We start from the raw sequence: 15,866 nt of genomic DNA on the forward strand, positions 1-15,866 counted from the left end.
TTATCAACACGCAGTCTTGTCAACATGACTACAGATAACAGACAGCTGTGGCGGTCCGACAACTACACAACTAGTTGGGGCCAGGGTGCATGTTTAGATTTGCTCTTTCAAATTCGTTGTGCCTCAGAGAAAACAAAAGAAAAGATTACCAGAAAAAAATAATCACCACTAATGAGTCGGAAGCCGTGATGTTCAGGCGACCGAGCTGCCGCGGGGGAGAAATTCACAACCATGCAGAATAGACTTCAAAATCACGCAAGTCTTCATCAGTGCCGCAATGAGAAGATCCGCCAGGGTCTGCGTGGCGGCTCTGAGACCAGAGAAGGGCTTGTCCGACTCACAAAGTGTTGACCATGATCGCTGGGGGAGTCGAACCCCCGACCGTTCTAGTGCCAGGAAATCATCTAGACACCAAACCGTTGAGCGCACTAGGTACTCAACTTGCGTTATGGGACGGGAGCGTAATTTTTCATTATGTTGCTCGGTTCAGTATGTTTGCTGGATAAGACTGACGGGTGTTGACCCTTGAGTGATCCGTGCGGCGACTTGTGTTTGTTTGACCCATTGTGTCGGGCGAAGACAATGATACATTGATACCAGAGGCAAGGCACGTGCGTAGGTGCTACCAGGAAAGGTGGCGGGTGGCAAGCTGCTACCTAACAAGGCGTCACATCATCTGAACAAACATGATCTCTGCCAAGCATACACTGGGAAAACCAAGGGTGATTAACAGTGAAACAGTGACTGACATCCATCTCTGGCAAGTTTCAGTGAGCAGGTGGTTGTAATTGTGTTGATCAAGTATTGTCGAACTGTGTACGCATCATCGCTCACTTTTATCATCCCCCAAAGTAGCCGATTAATCAAATTCATTGTTCATGAATTGTCACAGGGCATCTGTCAGTTATGGGTGTACAAACGTGAATTAATGCTATCCAAGATCTAAAACCCCTCTGACAAGCTCTTTCAACCCCCAGTCAAGTACTTCAAAGATTTACTTTTAGATATTGAAAGATATTGAAAGATCTTGGTAATTATGTCTTATTTCAGTAGACCTCTTAAGATGTTAAGTAATTCTTACATTTGATTATATGCCTTTGATACGTTAAGCTCGGGGATGACAAAAAGGATATCTTTAGTGACGTACAAAGAGGGAGCAAGTAGTCTATTGATTTTTCATGTGATATATTCACAAAATTCCTTTCTGAATCATACAGTATTGACTCCCTAGGACAGTACAACCCCCCTGCCACTGCTAGTTTGAATTACCGAAGGGCCAGATATGCTAGCATATTAGAGCCCTATGAGACTAACTGAAGCTGAGCTTGGCTGGCTCGCCAGTATTTGCTCTGTCAGTATTGCAAGTTGATGGAATGCTACTCTTAGCAGACACGCCAACCCATCGCTCCCTACAGAACAATACTATCATTACATGCATACATGTCACAAAGCTATAAGGCAGCTACAAGGCTGCAATGCAACAAAAGTCCTCTCCGGTATATAGCCTCAGTTTTGCCAGCAAGCGTAACAGGTCCTGATATGTAAGCTGATATAGTCACATAGACCCTGGGGGTGGCTGTATTAGACCTAATGGCTATGAAGGGGTGTTGGACTCCCCTCGCTTCTTGGAGAGTTCAGAATTCAATGAATATTGACGCCTATACTACCCTTCTGCCTACCTACTTGACTGTGACTGACTTTCTACTCACTCTGCGACCAATCCTTTTGACATGACAGTACATAACTACTATCACAATTATTATATATAATCGGGATTTTGAGCTCATATGCGGAATAAAATGTCTAAGATCTATATTGCCCAGGTCTATATGATTTCGCTCTTGATATCTTCATACACAGTATTATACAACATATGTACAGGAACCATTCATAGTTCATGATTTAGGCAACAGGCTTCAGCACAGCCCGGAAGTGAACCTTGCCGCTGTCCAATTTGTCCATCGCATCCAGGATTCCTTCTTCAGTCATGTCAAAAAACTGTACCACAGGCTTGATTTGATGCAGGGCTGCAAACTCGAGCATGCGCTCGTGGGTGAGCCTTGAAGCGACACACGAACCCTGGACGGTAATTCCATTCACGAGCATAGGGTTATTCGGGATCTCAAAGTTGCCCTCTGAGACGCTAAGAGGGTAGATAGTAGCGCCAGGGGCTAGGATAGGCAGGAGCTGCTCCCAGTTAGGCTGGAACGATGTCGTAACTAGGAGGCGATCGATAGGGTGGGACACTTTGAGGTCCGTCTTGCCCTTGGTAGCGAGGAATTCGTGGGCACCTAGTTTCATCGCTTCGTCCTTCTTACTCTCTGATCCTGAAAGTACTATGACGCGGCAGCCCATCTTGGAGGCGAACTGAATCGCTAGATGGCCAAGGCCACCGACGCCCATAACTCCGACGGTTTCGGTGGGTTGGGCGCGGTAAGTGTGGAGGGCGCTAAAAACGGTGGCGCCGGCGCATTGAAGGGGAGCCGCGTCTTCATCGGACATGTTCTCCGGAATTTTGAAGAGGGCCACCTCGCGCCAGACAGCGTGAGAACCGAAACTTCCTTGGTCCAGGTCCGCGAAGCCGTACATTGCACGCTCGGTGCAGAAGATGTCGTTACCCGACAGACATTGTGCGCAGCGACCGCAGAAACTGTGGTTGTAGCCCCAGCCAACTCGATCGCCTGCCTTCAGAGCTTTGCATAGAGGACCAGTCTTCTCGACAACACCAACACCCTCGTGGCCCAAGCCAATATGTGCCTTTCTCTGTGGCTCAGTCAGTATGAATAGTTCAAGTAATCATGACAAGGAGGGTTGATTTACGTAATGCAGATCTAGTGTCAGAACGTTAGTTAACTTCTTTACAAATAATTATGCTATGTTGGTATCTTACCTGTTCCACATAGACCAGAGGCTGTTATCCTGACGAAAACTTCATCTCCAGATAGTTCATCTGGTCTTGTGGTAGTTTCTTTCTTGGGCGCACCCGACTCGTTGCCCTTAAAAACTGTGAAGGTTGGCATAGCTGCTTAGAGAAGGATCTGAGTTCTTGGTAGTGATGTTTGAATCTATTAAGAATGAAGCAGAATTATAGTTGTTAGAAAGTAATGAGATATGTTAGGATAATGCAGTAGTAAGTAGTGATGTGGATCTGATGATGGCGATGATGATTCCTCTTAGACGGACTGAGACGAGCTTTATATAAATTGACATAAGGGGGAATGACTCTTTATTAGTCTCCTTAGTTCCATCAAGCACCATTATGACGAGGTACTTCGCGACTCATTGAAAAGCGCTTTCTTTTAGGTACCACTGATGAAACTTGAAATTCATAATCAGACACTACGATGATTAATCTGGAGCTATAGGGCTATTGCCGAACCAGTTCCACGATAGCAGCATGGTGAGATGTTTGCATGGCATCATCGGAGTTAACTCTCCATTTATTCCGCATTAACCCCCTGTCGACCTTTTTTTAGGGGAGCCGGAGTTGCGCAGTTCAGCGGGGGGCCTCGGTATCTCGGCAGCCATCTACCCCAATTCTCGCTGTTAGGTGGTAAATTTTTGGGAGCTAGGCAGAGATTGGTAGGCGAGGAATTTTTTTTTTTTTTTCTTCAGCAATAATAGAATTCTATAGTACTACGTATGGTTCCTGCCTTTCTCTCATCATGTCGTCATATTATAAGCTCCGTCTTGTCCATCGGACCTTATTTTAGCGGGCGGTCATGGCTTCGGGAACACTAGATAAGTCCACACCGTTCAATCGGCGATAAAGACTAGTATTTCTCAGGGAAATGATCGAGGGGGATCATATAAGCAGCACCCTTATGTTTGATTCTTGATGAGGTGTCCTTGTCTCGCTTGTGTTGGTTTGTGTAAGGAGTTAAGAAGTCGATGGATAGGACGTGGATGTGGCTGGGACATGAAGCAAGCAGCTCAGCCATACTGTGGCTACCAGGTGCACAGGTCCAATCCACCCTATCTGTTTCTCTTTCTGAACGCTGGGCGATCATACAAGCCAACAAATACAGACTAATATCAGCCCAAATGGAAACGAACTTCTAGGCTCCAACAGAGAGGACGAAATAAAGGGTTCGTCTACGGCACCAATGGCGTCTGTGATAGTGAATATGCTTGAGTCTGCCGAACTCTGGCAATATCAGGGTAGGATTGCTGTGGCTGAAAGCGGAAGAGATCGGGCGATGCAGTGGCTTATTTTCTCGGCTCAGCCAGCCTGATGTGGTTGGATAGTATGGCGCAGGACATAGCTTTCATGGTGTTCAGCTTTTGATTGGGGTTTGATGGGCGGATTGGCTGACAACAGGCCCCCACGCATATATCTACTGTCCTTATATATAGACATTGTGTCAGTGGTAATAAGCGATATCCAGAAGAACAGTCTCAGATTATTCTGCTATAATAGCTTCTGACTCGAAGAATTTCCAACCGCCGCGCTATCACTGGGCAAAGCGTCAAGGTCGGCTGTGCCACTCATTGGGCTGGAGGAGAATATATGCCCATGGATACCGAGGAGCATTTTTCAATGGTGTTTGAGGAGGACGTCACTATGGCAGACACGTTGTGGCCCTCATCATTACTGTTGTTAGATGATACCGCCCCTATCATGCCAAACGACGAATATTTACTGCCTTGGGGTGGTGTATCTCCATTTGACCCTCTCTCTTCTGAAGTAGCAGCTACGACACCAAATGAGCCTCACAAGTCAATCCAGCCCTCCCTCTTGGACGGTATGGAGGCCTCTGTGCCCGAGTATGATTCTACGTTCAACTATCCAGATGTCGACATCGATTTTACACTGGACTGGGTGCACGCTGAGAGACCATTCCACCCTCATGATTCAGTCTCAGAGCGCGGTGCTTACAGTGATAAGGGCAAGCCTTCGCTACCGTCTAGGACTTCAGAGAAACAGGAGAATCAGACTGAGAAGATTCGTCGGATTACCATCAACCAGCAGCAGAAGCAAATTCTCACCAACTGGATCACGAGAAATTCGGAGCCATATCCGTCAAGGGAGGATAAGGCTAATTTAGCAACTGCCACGGGACTTTCAATAGACCAAGTGAGCGGTTGGTTTACGAGAACGCGACAAAGACAACTGCAACGAATACAATCGAACGCTCCAGTACTAAATCTGAGTGGCACTTCACTGCTACCTACCATCTACCATGGATGTACAAGTGGACAAGCGGCAAGAATGCCGAACAGAGTACCTAGCCCTGGGTTACCCGACTCAGTAGGAAACGATAGATGCCTCCCATCATGTTTTTACTTACCGAGGTGCACAAGTTTATCACCTCGGTCAAAGGAGTCGTTTATCAACAATTCGCCTAAGCGAACTCGATCTCTCCCACATATCTTCACTCTGGATTGCATCAATACCCATGCATCTGCCATAAGTCAAGCCTCACAACGCCAATTGTCGTTGGATGTAGCGGCACCAACATATGAAAGCGGTCATTCCAGACATAACAAACCGGCCATCGAAGTTCAATCTTTGACATCTCGAGAGACGCAAGGCCTCATCCACCCTCTCAAAGCCAACTCTAATACGAGTTTCGTGGAGGCATGGGTTGAAGACGTGGCTCGCTATGTGTTTGCTACTACTGCAGATCCTTTAGACATCACATGTCAGACTTCTCCAAATCAAACTCAGGAGAGTGCAGCAAAGCCCTCCCAGATTTCTGAACAAGGGTTTGAACAATCCGGCAAGATCGAGTGCACCTCGTACCATACCACCCCCGGGCAGACGGCAGGCGTAGTAACTCCATCTGCATCAACGTATTCACGGATGAGTCTGACAAAGATAAGCAACCTAGGTGGGAGCAGCAATGACCACCCTGTACGTAGGCCGGATCAAACAGCTTTAGATGGCGGCACTTATGTATGTACTCACTATGACTGCACGCTTCGGTTTGATACACCAACACTACTTGAAAAGCATAATCGAGAAGTGCACGGTTCTATTTTGAGCTCAAATATCCAGAATTGGTCACACAGGTGCGAGAGAAGTAACCCGAGCACAGGAAAGCCATGCAATACGAGCTTTTCAAACCCCTATGACCTTACTAGACACGAATATACGATACATAACGCAAAGATAATGAGGTATCAATGTGCCAATTGTACGGAAGAAAAATTGTTTAGCCGAGAAGACGCGATGAAAAGGCACATACGCACCGTTCACCCGGATATATTCAAGAAAGCCCAAGAATCCGCGAAAGAGGGGCGTCGAACAAACATAGGAGTCCCGGCTCTATTTCCACCCGCAGATGACGAGAGTTCTTTTTCCGCGGGATATCGAGATCGAGGGGAACCATCAATGCAAAACATTGATGGTAAACCTGCAGCAGTTCATACTGAGTTGAAACAACGTTTAATACCATGGGCCCCCGAGCCTCCAGTCAATCAATCGGTTACCCAGAAAGATCTGAATGCAAGTCGGAGTTATTCACATACTGAAGCCGCATACGACGCGATATCAAGTGCTGCATCGAGTGTAGACAGTAATGGCTCAGTTGCAAGCTACATGAGCTTCGGCCCTCGCAAAGGCCGACGTGTCGCTTTCCAGAGAAGTTTCGATGAGAATTCCAATTCTTTAGATGTTCCGCCCCCTACACCCTTCAACGACCAATATTCTCCTGGCTTTCTGTCCATCTTGTCTCCTGGAAAATCTGATACTGTTTCAGATAATGGCCAGAACCAAATGATGTCTGATACCGAGGCGTTGGATAATTTGAGCAGAAACAATGTTAAAAGAACCCGGAGGACCAACAATATTAAAAGAACCCGGATGACCAACAATATTAAAAGAATCCGGATGACCAACAATATTAAAAGAAGCCGGGTGACCAAGATTGATGGGTCTGCAAGTCAACGGGCATCTTACCAGTGTACCTTCTGCCGTTGCTTTTACCAAAGATATTACACATGGAAACGGCACGAAGAGTCCGCTCACATTGCCCCCTATGTATGGATATGCCGGTCAGATATGTTCCAGGCCGACTCTACTCATTGCCCTCTGTGTGTATCTTCTTCAAATTCAGAAGGTACTCCTTCTACAGTATGCCCGCACAAGTTTCGAGAATGTTGGCAGAAGCCGGATATAAATCGGACGTTTTATCGACGCGATTTATTCATACAACATATCTTTGGCGTGCATTTTAATGCCCAGAAGGACTGTCACCCAGTTGGTGAATTACTCAAGTATGGAAGGTGTGAGGGGAAAGGTCCTTCCCCAAGCGATCTCATCTGCCACTTCTGCGGCTTCCGCGCTGAAAGCTGGCAGGTAAGATGTCAACATATAAGAAGACATTTTGAGAATGGAGAAACAATGAACTCCTGGATTCTCGGAGGGCCTTATGTCATAAACACAGATGGCAGTACTCTCGAGCAATCCCCCGCTGAAAGACGCCAGTCAAACACCTTAACTGTCAACGGACAAGGGGAATGGCTTTGTCGCGTGAGAGCATTCGGGGCGCATGACCTCCAATTATGCAAGACAAACTGGACTTGTGTAATATGCGGTACTGATCTCGAATATAATAATTCTGGATCGGTACCTGGATGGGGGATCTTGAACCATTTGAATAACTCACATAACATGATAACTTCTTGTGCCACCAAGAAGTTCTCGACCGCTGAGAGCTATATCAACCACCTATTAATGAATCACCATGGGATCAGAGGAGACTGGATGCGCAGGTTAGTTCTGTTCAGCTTCCATCAAACCTATAAGCTCATTGGTCGATGACACCCACATATGTCATCATATAGGGGACTCTTATCCGCCCCAAGCCCAGGATGCTACCAACTTGATGAAGACACCTTTCCTAGCTATTTGATTTTTGTCTCCTCATATACAAATCTTTTCCTTCTGACTATGGGCAGCGGGCATTATTCGCATTCTCTACTTAGTCTTACCTTGGAAATCGAAAAGATTCTAAATATAGAACTCTATAGCCTACCCTACCGGGATGTCCTTTACCTGCCCAGTTGAACAGTTATATTTACTGTCGCACAGCAGATGTTGTAGGATCTGAGCGCTAGTGTAAGAATCGTATTGGCATTGGGGGCTACTGTGAGGGGTAAGATAGTTGTGGCTGCTGAGCTTCACCCTACTACTGCTACTACATACGCCCTTAGTATGTAACCACACCCCATCGTTACCATATCGCCCCAACCACTAGTACTTGGTATTCTAATAATAATCCATAAAGTGCATGGGGTTTTAGTATCTATGCGCTGAGCAGTGAATTGCAACCTATCCACCCTACGGAAAACCTTCCACTTCACCCCCTATTCACACAGTCATATCCGTCACCTCAACTATGATTCAGTGCTTTGACAGCCATTCGAATTCCTCAGATCATGGCAGAACTTATCGGTATTATTGGAAGCAGCATTGCTTTCATTGAGCTCGCAGCTAAAATATCTGCCTGTATTTTTACGATTAAGAGTCGCTTAAACGAAATCAAAAACGTTTCCAACAAATTAGAGGGAATGATGCGCGAAGTTGAAATCTTGGAACCTATTGTGGAGGCTCTGAGTAAGGAATTCTGCGAGAATAGCAACGATTTGTTCCCCTGGAATGATGATACAACATATCTAGGCATAAGATATTGCGAGAAAGCCCTGGGCGAGCTCAATATTGTTCTGGGAGACTTACCAAATGAGGTTGATGTCCGTCAGAAGCTGAGAAGATACAAGGCAACGATGAAGGCAATCTACAAGGGAGACATACTGGATAGGTGTCATATGCGCCTCCAATCCGCAGTCCACTTCTTAAGTTTGACTCAACAGTGGTATATAATGTAAGTCTGTTCTGATTCAACTTGGGAACAATGCATGTATAACTGTTCAAAGTACGCTCTTGAAGGCTCAGCCCAGGCTCATTAGCCAGTATTATACGCCCCCTACTAGGTTGGTTAGTTGGTCCGAAAGTAGTGACAGCTGTTCTACGAGTACTGTTTCCAAAAACCACGAACTATCGTCAAAGAATTGCCAAGGAATCGGAAAAGCCGCGACAACTCGAGTTATGAAGAAAGAGTCAGTGATACCGACTTATTCAAATTTGTGGAGTTTTGGCCCATTGGGATCGGTCGCTTGGCGATATTATCAAGATGGGGCAAATGCTAATTTGAAAGACTTCGGTATGACACCTCGCCATTGATCGATGTATATCTTTGAGATCCGGACTAAATCATTTCACCAGATTGTGTCGCGCGAGTGCAAGCAAACTATTGGTTTGCTAGCAGGGTTTGGGATATCCAAGCTTCGAGGGCAACGACAGGTTGGACTATCAAGCTGAACGCATACTGCATACAACCGGACGCTGCCCCTGTATTTTCTTGTGCGCGCAGAGGAGACATGGCGGGTATATTGCGACTCATTGACCAAGGCAGGGCGAGTCTACAGGACCACACACCGGGTGGCCAGAGTTTGTTACATGTAAGATTTTCATCTCATATGATGGTGAATGCAATTTCTCTGATTCATGCCTTCATTTAGCTTGCCGCAGAACATGGTCAGCTACCCCTTTTCAAGACTTTGGTCTTGAGCGGTCTAGACTATTTTGAGGTCGACCATACCTTCAAAGTTAAACCTTGCGAAACAATGGTCACAGCTGTTTCACGCTACCAAGTTGATGTCGCGGCGATGCACGACTTATACTTAGAATATGATATCTACGTTGTAGGCGGATTATTAATACACCCTAAAGAGTCTGTCTATTTCTACGAGGCGGCAACCGATGCGCCACCAGAATTGGTCAAAACCATTGTGCCGGCTGTACTACCTGGATTCTACGAAAAGCTCAGTCTAGAAGAACGGGTTCAATACTGTTCACTTCACAACCCCGACGGATACGCGGAGACGCTCGAGCTCTTGATAAACCCCAGGGGTAGCATAAATAAAGACGATATCTCTACTCTTCAACAGAAGAGTACATGTCTATTAACCCTTCTTGCATTTCGATACGGGCCTATGTCAATGGGAGGATCTGTGAGCCAGGCTCGGTTGTGGCGCAAGTTGGCGCGCAGAGTAATTCGGATGACGGAAGATCTATCATATCAAACTCTCGGCTTGAACCCAGCATTCCAGACCCGTGAATTCATCAACAAGGGTCTTCAAGCGAACCCAGTATTAGAATTCCTCCAACGCAAACAACCCCTTACTCCTCTTTTCACAGCTTTATCTTATTTCCGCTACGAAGAACAAGACCATGTAACCCCAGCCTGTATCAGAGACTTTAAAAAGAGAATACATACTACTCTGATGTGGTGGTTAGAGGACTTGGCTTCTTGTCGGGTTAACTTGTTAGAGTACGGTCGAAGAGAGAGGCGTCACTTTCTTCGCAACAATAAGCTCAAACAAGCACGCTATCATTGTGCCCGCCGGATTTACGATGAGAAGGATCCCAAGGAGGCCTTCGAAGAAACAGTCCGGCTCATTAATATCGATTATGGGGCAGAGCCGCTGGATTGGAAATTACACTGGGACGTGGAAACTGAGAGGTATGCTGGGGACTTCTGGCGTGTAGTCGAAAACGCGTCGTCTGAATATTAGATGATATCTGTGGCAAAAGATCCGTGGGTCTCATATTGGTAATACAATCCTCATACAATTAACCAAACTTGTAACTCACTCAGGGCGATACACATGTGTATAAAAATACAGGCAGCCTACTACTATGCTCCACTGGGTCTTAAGGTGCCCATTTAATCCTGAAACAGTTGGAGATAGATTCGTGTTTAGCATACCCTGACACCCAATATGCCACCGACGGCGCTCTAGATGACATAACAGATACTATTAGAGATGTGCAGAGCTGGGTAACCTTTAAAGTCCTTGCTACCACCCCTCCTCTGAGTACTTCTTTAGTCAGACGAGAGGTTCGCTCTACAGTACATCATCGTAGTTGAAATAGTACAGTGTGAATAGTACAGTAGGTAAGGAATTATACTGTATATTGCATTAAGGAACTAAGTCTAGGTACCATAGGTTAGGGTGGTACATCTGTTTATATAGTAAAGTGTATATAGGTTGAAGTACCAGCTATTAGGATTATTTATCCCTGCCTTCCTAATTTTAATATTCCTACTTAAACTATATACATTTTTAAAGCTATTATAAGCTTTATTTTATAACTGTTCCTTATTATATATAAAGTTATATATAGTTTTTAAAGTATACATTTTCCTTTCCTTAATAGGATAGGTCCTTAAGTTTAACCTATTTAAATAACTTTAATAGTATTTTTAAAAGATATTTATCTTTACTTCCTTTATTTAAAATTATATTATATTAAACCTTTATTATAGTTATTTTTTATTTAATTTTAAAATATTTAATAAATGTTTATTATTTTTTAAAAAGTATTTTTTTTATTGTTTTAATTTAAATAGAATAAATAATAAATTGTAATTTTAAATTAAAATATATTTTCCTTTTACTCCCTTTAATTTAATAATAATAATAAAGAAGATAACGCATCTCCCACTTAACCTGGCCACCCAATTAACCTGGCCACATTTTTAACCTTCGTACGCATATAAAAAAAATCCCTTATTTCTCTACCAATAATTATAGAAACCCTTCGTAAAAAAAGCAACCTATAGCTTATACTTTAAACTATTAAACGAAACCTAAAATTATTTATTTAATACATTACTACTATTTATAATATTTCTTATATAATATTTACTCTTTAAATAAAAGGTTTTAAACTAATAAGTAAAATATTACTTTTAAAAGCTTAATTAATTCCGGACGAAGAATAATTAATTATATAATATATCCTTAATCTTATAGCAAAATTATTTCCGCCTTTATATAATTATATAAAAAATATAACTAATTAATTAATAATATTATAAGGTTAAAAGCTAATTAAAAAGAATTAAATGTTAAACTTTATATAATAAACTTTAAATATTTAAATATATTTTAATTAAAGAATTAATTATTAATAAGTATTAAATAAAAATCTAATTAAATATTATATTTAATTTATCCTTATATAAAAGATAATAAATAAAAATAATATTTAAAAAAAAATATTTATAACTTTAATAAAATTAAATTTATAATAGATAAAATTATATTTAAAATAATTATAACTTTAATTAAATATAAATAAAAACTATAAATTATTTAATTAAATAATTTAAAATAGTTTATAATTATTTAAATAATTTTATTATATAGTTAAATTATTTTACTATATATTATTTTAATAGGGAAAAATTACTTTATATTTTAATATAAAAATAATAATATATTAAATAATTAAAAAATTATAATTATAAAAAATAATTAAATAATAAATAAATAAATTATAAATTAAATTAAACATTTTAATAAATATATAAAGCTTTATATAAAAGAATATTATTACTTTTTTTTTTTTATTAATAACGCATCTCCCACTTGACCTGGCCACCCAATTGACCTGGCCACCCCACCAGCCCATACAAAAAACGTCGGTGCGCTAATCACGTGATAATTTAATAACTCTACGAATATTAGTCGTATAAAACAATAAAATATACCATTAGATTCGTAATAAAAAGAGCTATTTAACGGTACCCTTCATTAATTTATACGACTTAGATTCGTAAAGTTATTAAGCAATACGCTAAAGTAAGCGCTAAATTAATCCTTGCTTAGCGCCCCTTTAGTGTATTGCTTAATATCTCGCTTAATAAATTTCGTAAAAAATAGTAAAAAATACCGTTGGATTCCCCTTTAAATAACGGATCTAATGGTACTAATTATTAAATTGTGGGACCAATATTAGTAAAGTTATTACAGATTGAAACATTGGATTTTTATATAGGTTAGGGGGGTGGCCAGCTCAATTGGGTAGCCAGGTCAAGTAGGAAATGCATTAGTTATAAAAGTTATTATTTATATAAATTTAAATTATATTATAAAAAAAATAATATTATTACCTTTTATATATTTTTTTATTCCTTTTATTACTTTTAATTATTTAATATTAAAATATTTAGCTTTTTAAAATAATTATATAAAAAGTAAATTAAAAGCTTTATATAGGTATATATTATTTATATTTAAAAGGAAGATTTTATAATTATATTTTTTTATATATTTAATAAAGTAATTATTTTAAATAATATATAAAAAGGATTTAAAGGAATAAGTTTAATATTATATAATTTAAATTATATCATTAATTAATTAAATTATACAATTATACTTTAAATTAACTTTTTATTCTTAGTATTATTTAATTTTTATATAATTATAACTTTAAATAATTTAACTAAAGTTAATTCCCTTTTTAAATATATTAAATAAAGGATTATATAATATTAAAATAGCTTTTTTATATTTATTATTAAAGGGTTAAGTTAAATTATATATAATATAACTAATATTATATATTATTTTATATTATTAAAGGGAAAGGTTAAAAGCTTTTATAAAATAAATTATAAGTTTAATAAATGTTATTATATAAAAAGAATTAAATTATAAAGTAAAAGATTTTTTATTATTAAAGATGTTAAGGATTAAATAAAGGTACGGGGTATTTTTAAAGTAAAAAATTGCATCATACATTAAGGTAATTATTATATAAAAAGAAAGGAAACTTATGCCCAGCATTATAGAGCTTATGGTAAACCTAGCTATAATATATAAATTTATAAAAATGTTATAAAAACGTTTAACAATTTAAATTTAAATTAGTTTAAGTTAATTATATAAATAATTATTAAAATATTTTTAAATGCGTACATAAAGGTTAAAAATATGGCCAGGTCAATTAGGTGGCCAGGTTAAGTGGGAGATGTATTATATTATTATTTATTTATTTATTGGTTTTTTATAATAAGCCTATTTAAAATATTAAATATTATAATTTTAAAGTTATTTTTATTAATATTTAATACCTTTATAAAGTATTTAAAAATATTTTTATTATTTATATTTAATATAGTTATAATTAAACTAATTTATTTAATTTTATTTATTATAAAAGGAAATAATTTATAAATGAATATATAGTAATTTTCTTTACCTTTAATAAAGTTTAAAGTAGTTTAATATTAAGGGTAATTCTTTTTATAGTTAAAATTATTATAAGAATATTTTAATATTTATTTTAAATATTTTTAAATTTAATAATAAATTTTTAAAGTTTATTAAAAATTTAAATAATTTAAGTAAAGGTAAATTTAATAATTTAAATAAGCTTAATAATTAAAATTAAAATAGCTTTAATAACTTTTATAATTATATTATTAATATTTTTAAAGATTTTAATATATTAAATATATAAATAAAATTATTTAAGTATATTCTTTTTATAATTTTTATTTTTATATATTTTTTTTAAAGTAAGGACCTTAATGTTAATTATTTTACCCCCTTAAAGCGTTTTCCTATAAGGTAACCTATTTAATTGCTTTATAGGTAATAATATTAATCGTTTTTAATATTTTTAATATTAATTAATTTATAAATAAGTAGAAAACTTAATAATATTAACATTTAAAGTATAATTTAATTAAATATTAATTAAATAAAGCATTAAAATATTTTAAATTCTTTAAAATAAAGCGCCTTAAAGGATAAGAATCCTATTAAAATAAATTATATAAGTCCTAAAAGAAATATATATTTATAACATTAAAGTTAAAGGTATTTATTTTATTTTAACTTTTTTTAATATATATAATTAAAGTTTTAACTTATTATAGGGTTTTTAATTAATAAGGAATAAAATTTAATAATTTTCCTACTTACCTTATAGTTAAAAACTTAATATATTTTAAAAAGTAATAAATTTATCCCTTAAAAGTAGTTTAATTAAATTATTAACTATTTATTTAAATATATAAATCTATTAAAATTTAATATCTCCTTTTTAAAAGGCTTTTTTATAAAAAGCTTATTAAATAGGAATATACTTTATTTTATTATAAAATTAAAGGTTTTTTATTATAACTATAGCCCCTTAATTGTTTTTATAAATAATAATAGCTATTATTTATTTTTTATAAGTATTTAGCTTTAAAAATAAACGTTTTAACTATATTGCTTCTTTTATAACTTATATTTAACCTATTAATTTTAATTTATATAAGGATAATATTATACTTTATTACCTTTTTAAACTTTAATTAATTATATTACTATTAATATTAAAGATATATTTTATAATTAACCGTTTAATTTATATATAATTAGTTTAATTAATATTAATTTAATTTATTAAATCCTATAGTTTGCCTTAATAATATAATTTATAATTAATTATTTTATAAAAATATTATAAAACTTATTAAATAGCTTTATTATATATTAAAATAAAATTCTTTATATATTTATTTAAATATAAAATAATATATATTAAATAATTAATAGCTTTTATATATTATTATATATTTTCCTTTAATACTTTATAATTATTTACTAATTAACTTAAGAATTTTATTAATATTTATAGGTATAGCAATAATATATACCTTTTATTAATTTAATTCTTTAATAATCTTTTTTAAATAAGCATTTTAGTTTAATTTAATACTTTTATTTTTCCTATTTTATATAATAGCTATATTTAAGTAAAAAGAATATAGTTTTAAATCTTATATTTTAAATTTATTAAATAAAGCTTTTTTAATTTTAATAATCTTTTCCTTTAAGGGGCTAACTATTAATAAATTATTTATATAAATAATAATATAAATATATCCTTTTATAAAGATATTAATATTAAAATTTAATAATTTAAAATTAAAGGTTTTTAAAAATATAATTAAGGTTTAATATTAAACTTAAAGTACTTACTTTAAATTATATAATATTTTATTTAGCTT

General features: G+C 36.5%; 3 protein-coding genes across 3 annotated transcripts; 2 read left to right on the forward strand and 1 right to left on the reverse strand.

The window, feature by feature from the left end:
* Window positions 1-1,781: 1,781 nt before the first annotated feature.
* On the reverse strand, window positions 1,782-3,412 carry F5B22DRAFT_620663 (GroES-like protein). The gene is made up of 3 exons (XM_047975861.1): window positions 2,891-3,412; window positions 2,821-2,831; window positions 1,782-2,763 (listed from the first exon to the last, which is right to left on the reverse strand). The coding sequence occupies exons 1-3, from the start codon at window positions 3,018-3,020 to the stop codon at window positions 1,903-1,905; spliced, it is 1,002 nt and encodes a 333-aa protein (XP_047827433.1). The 5' UTR covers window positions 3,021-3,412; the 3' UTR covers window positions 1,782-1,902.
* Window positions 3,413-4,272: 860 nt separating this feature from the next.
* Window positions 4,273-8,077, forward strand: F5B22DRAFT_398578 (uncharacterized protein). Its single transcript, XM_047971447.1, has one exon. The coding sequence runs from the start codon at window positions 4,511-4,513 to the stop codon at window positions 7,766-7,768; it is 3,258 nt and encodes a 1,085-aa protein (XP_047827434.1). The 5' UTR covers window positions 4,273-4,510; the 3' UTR covers window positions 7,769-8,077.
* A 160-nt stretch (window positions 8,078-8,237) lies between these two features.
* On the forward strand, window positions 8,238-10,716 carry F5B22DRAFT_398592 (uncharacterized protein). The gene is made up of 4 exons (XM_047971448.1): window positions 8,238-8,828; window positions 8,881-9,167; window positions 9,230-9,465; window positions 9,526-10,716. The coding sequence occupies exons 1-4, from the start codon at window positions 8,386-8,388 to the stop codon at window positions 10,579-10,581; spliced, it is 2,022 nt and encodes a 673-aa protein (XP_047827435.1). The 5' UTR covers window positions 8,238-8,385; the 3' UTR covers window positions 10,582-10,716.
* The last annotated feature ends 5,150 nt before the right edge of the window (window positions 10,717-15,866 follow it).

Source organism: Xylaria bambusicola (genome assembly GCF_022495145.1).
Source record: "Xylaria bambusicola strain CBS 139988 unplaced genomic scaffold F5B22scaffold_48, whole genome shotgun sequence".
Classification (NCBI taxonomy): domain Eukaryota; kingdom Fungi; phylum Ascomycota; class Sordariomycetes; order Xylariales; family Xylariaceae; genus Xylaria; species Xylaria bambusicola.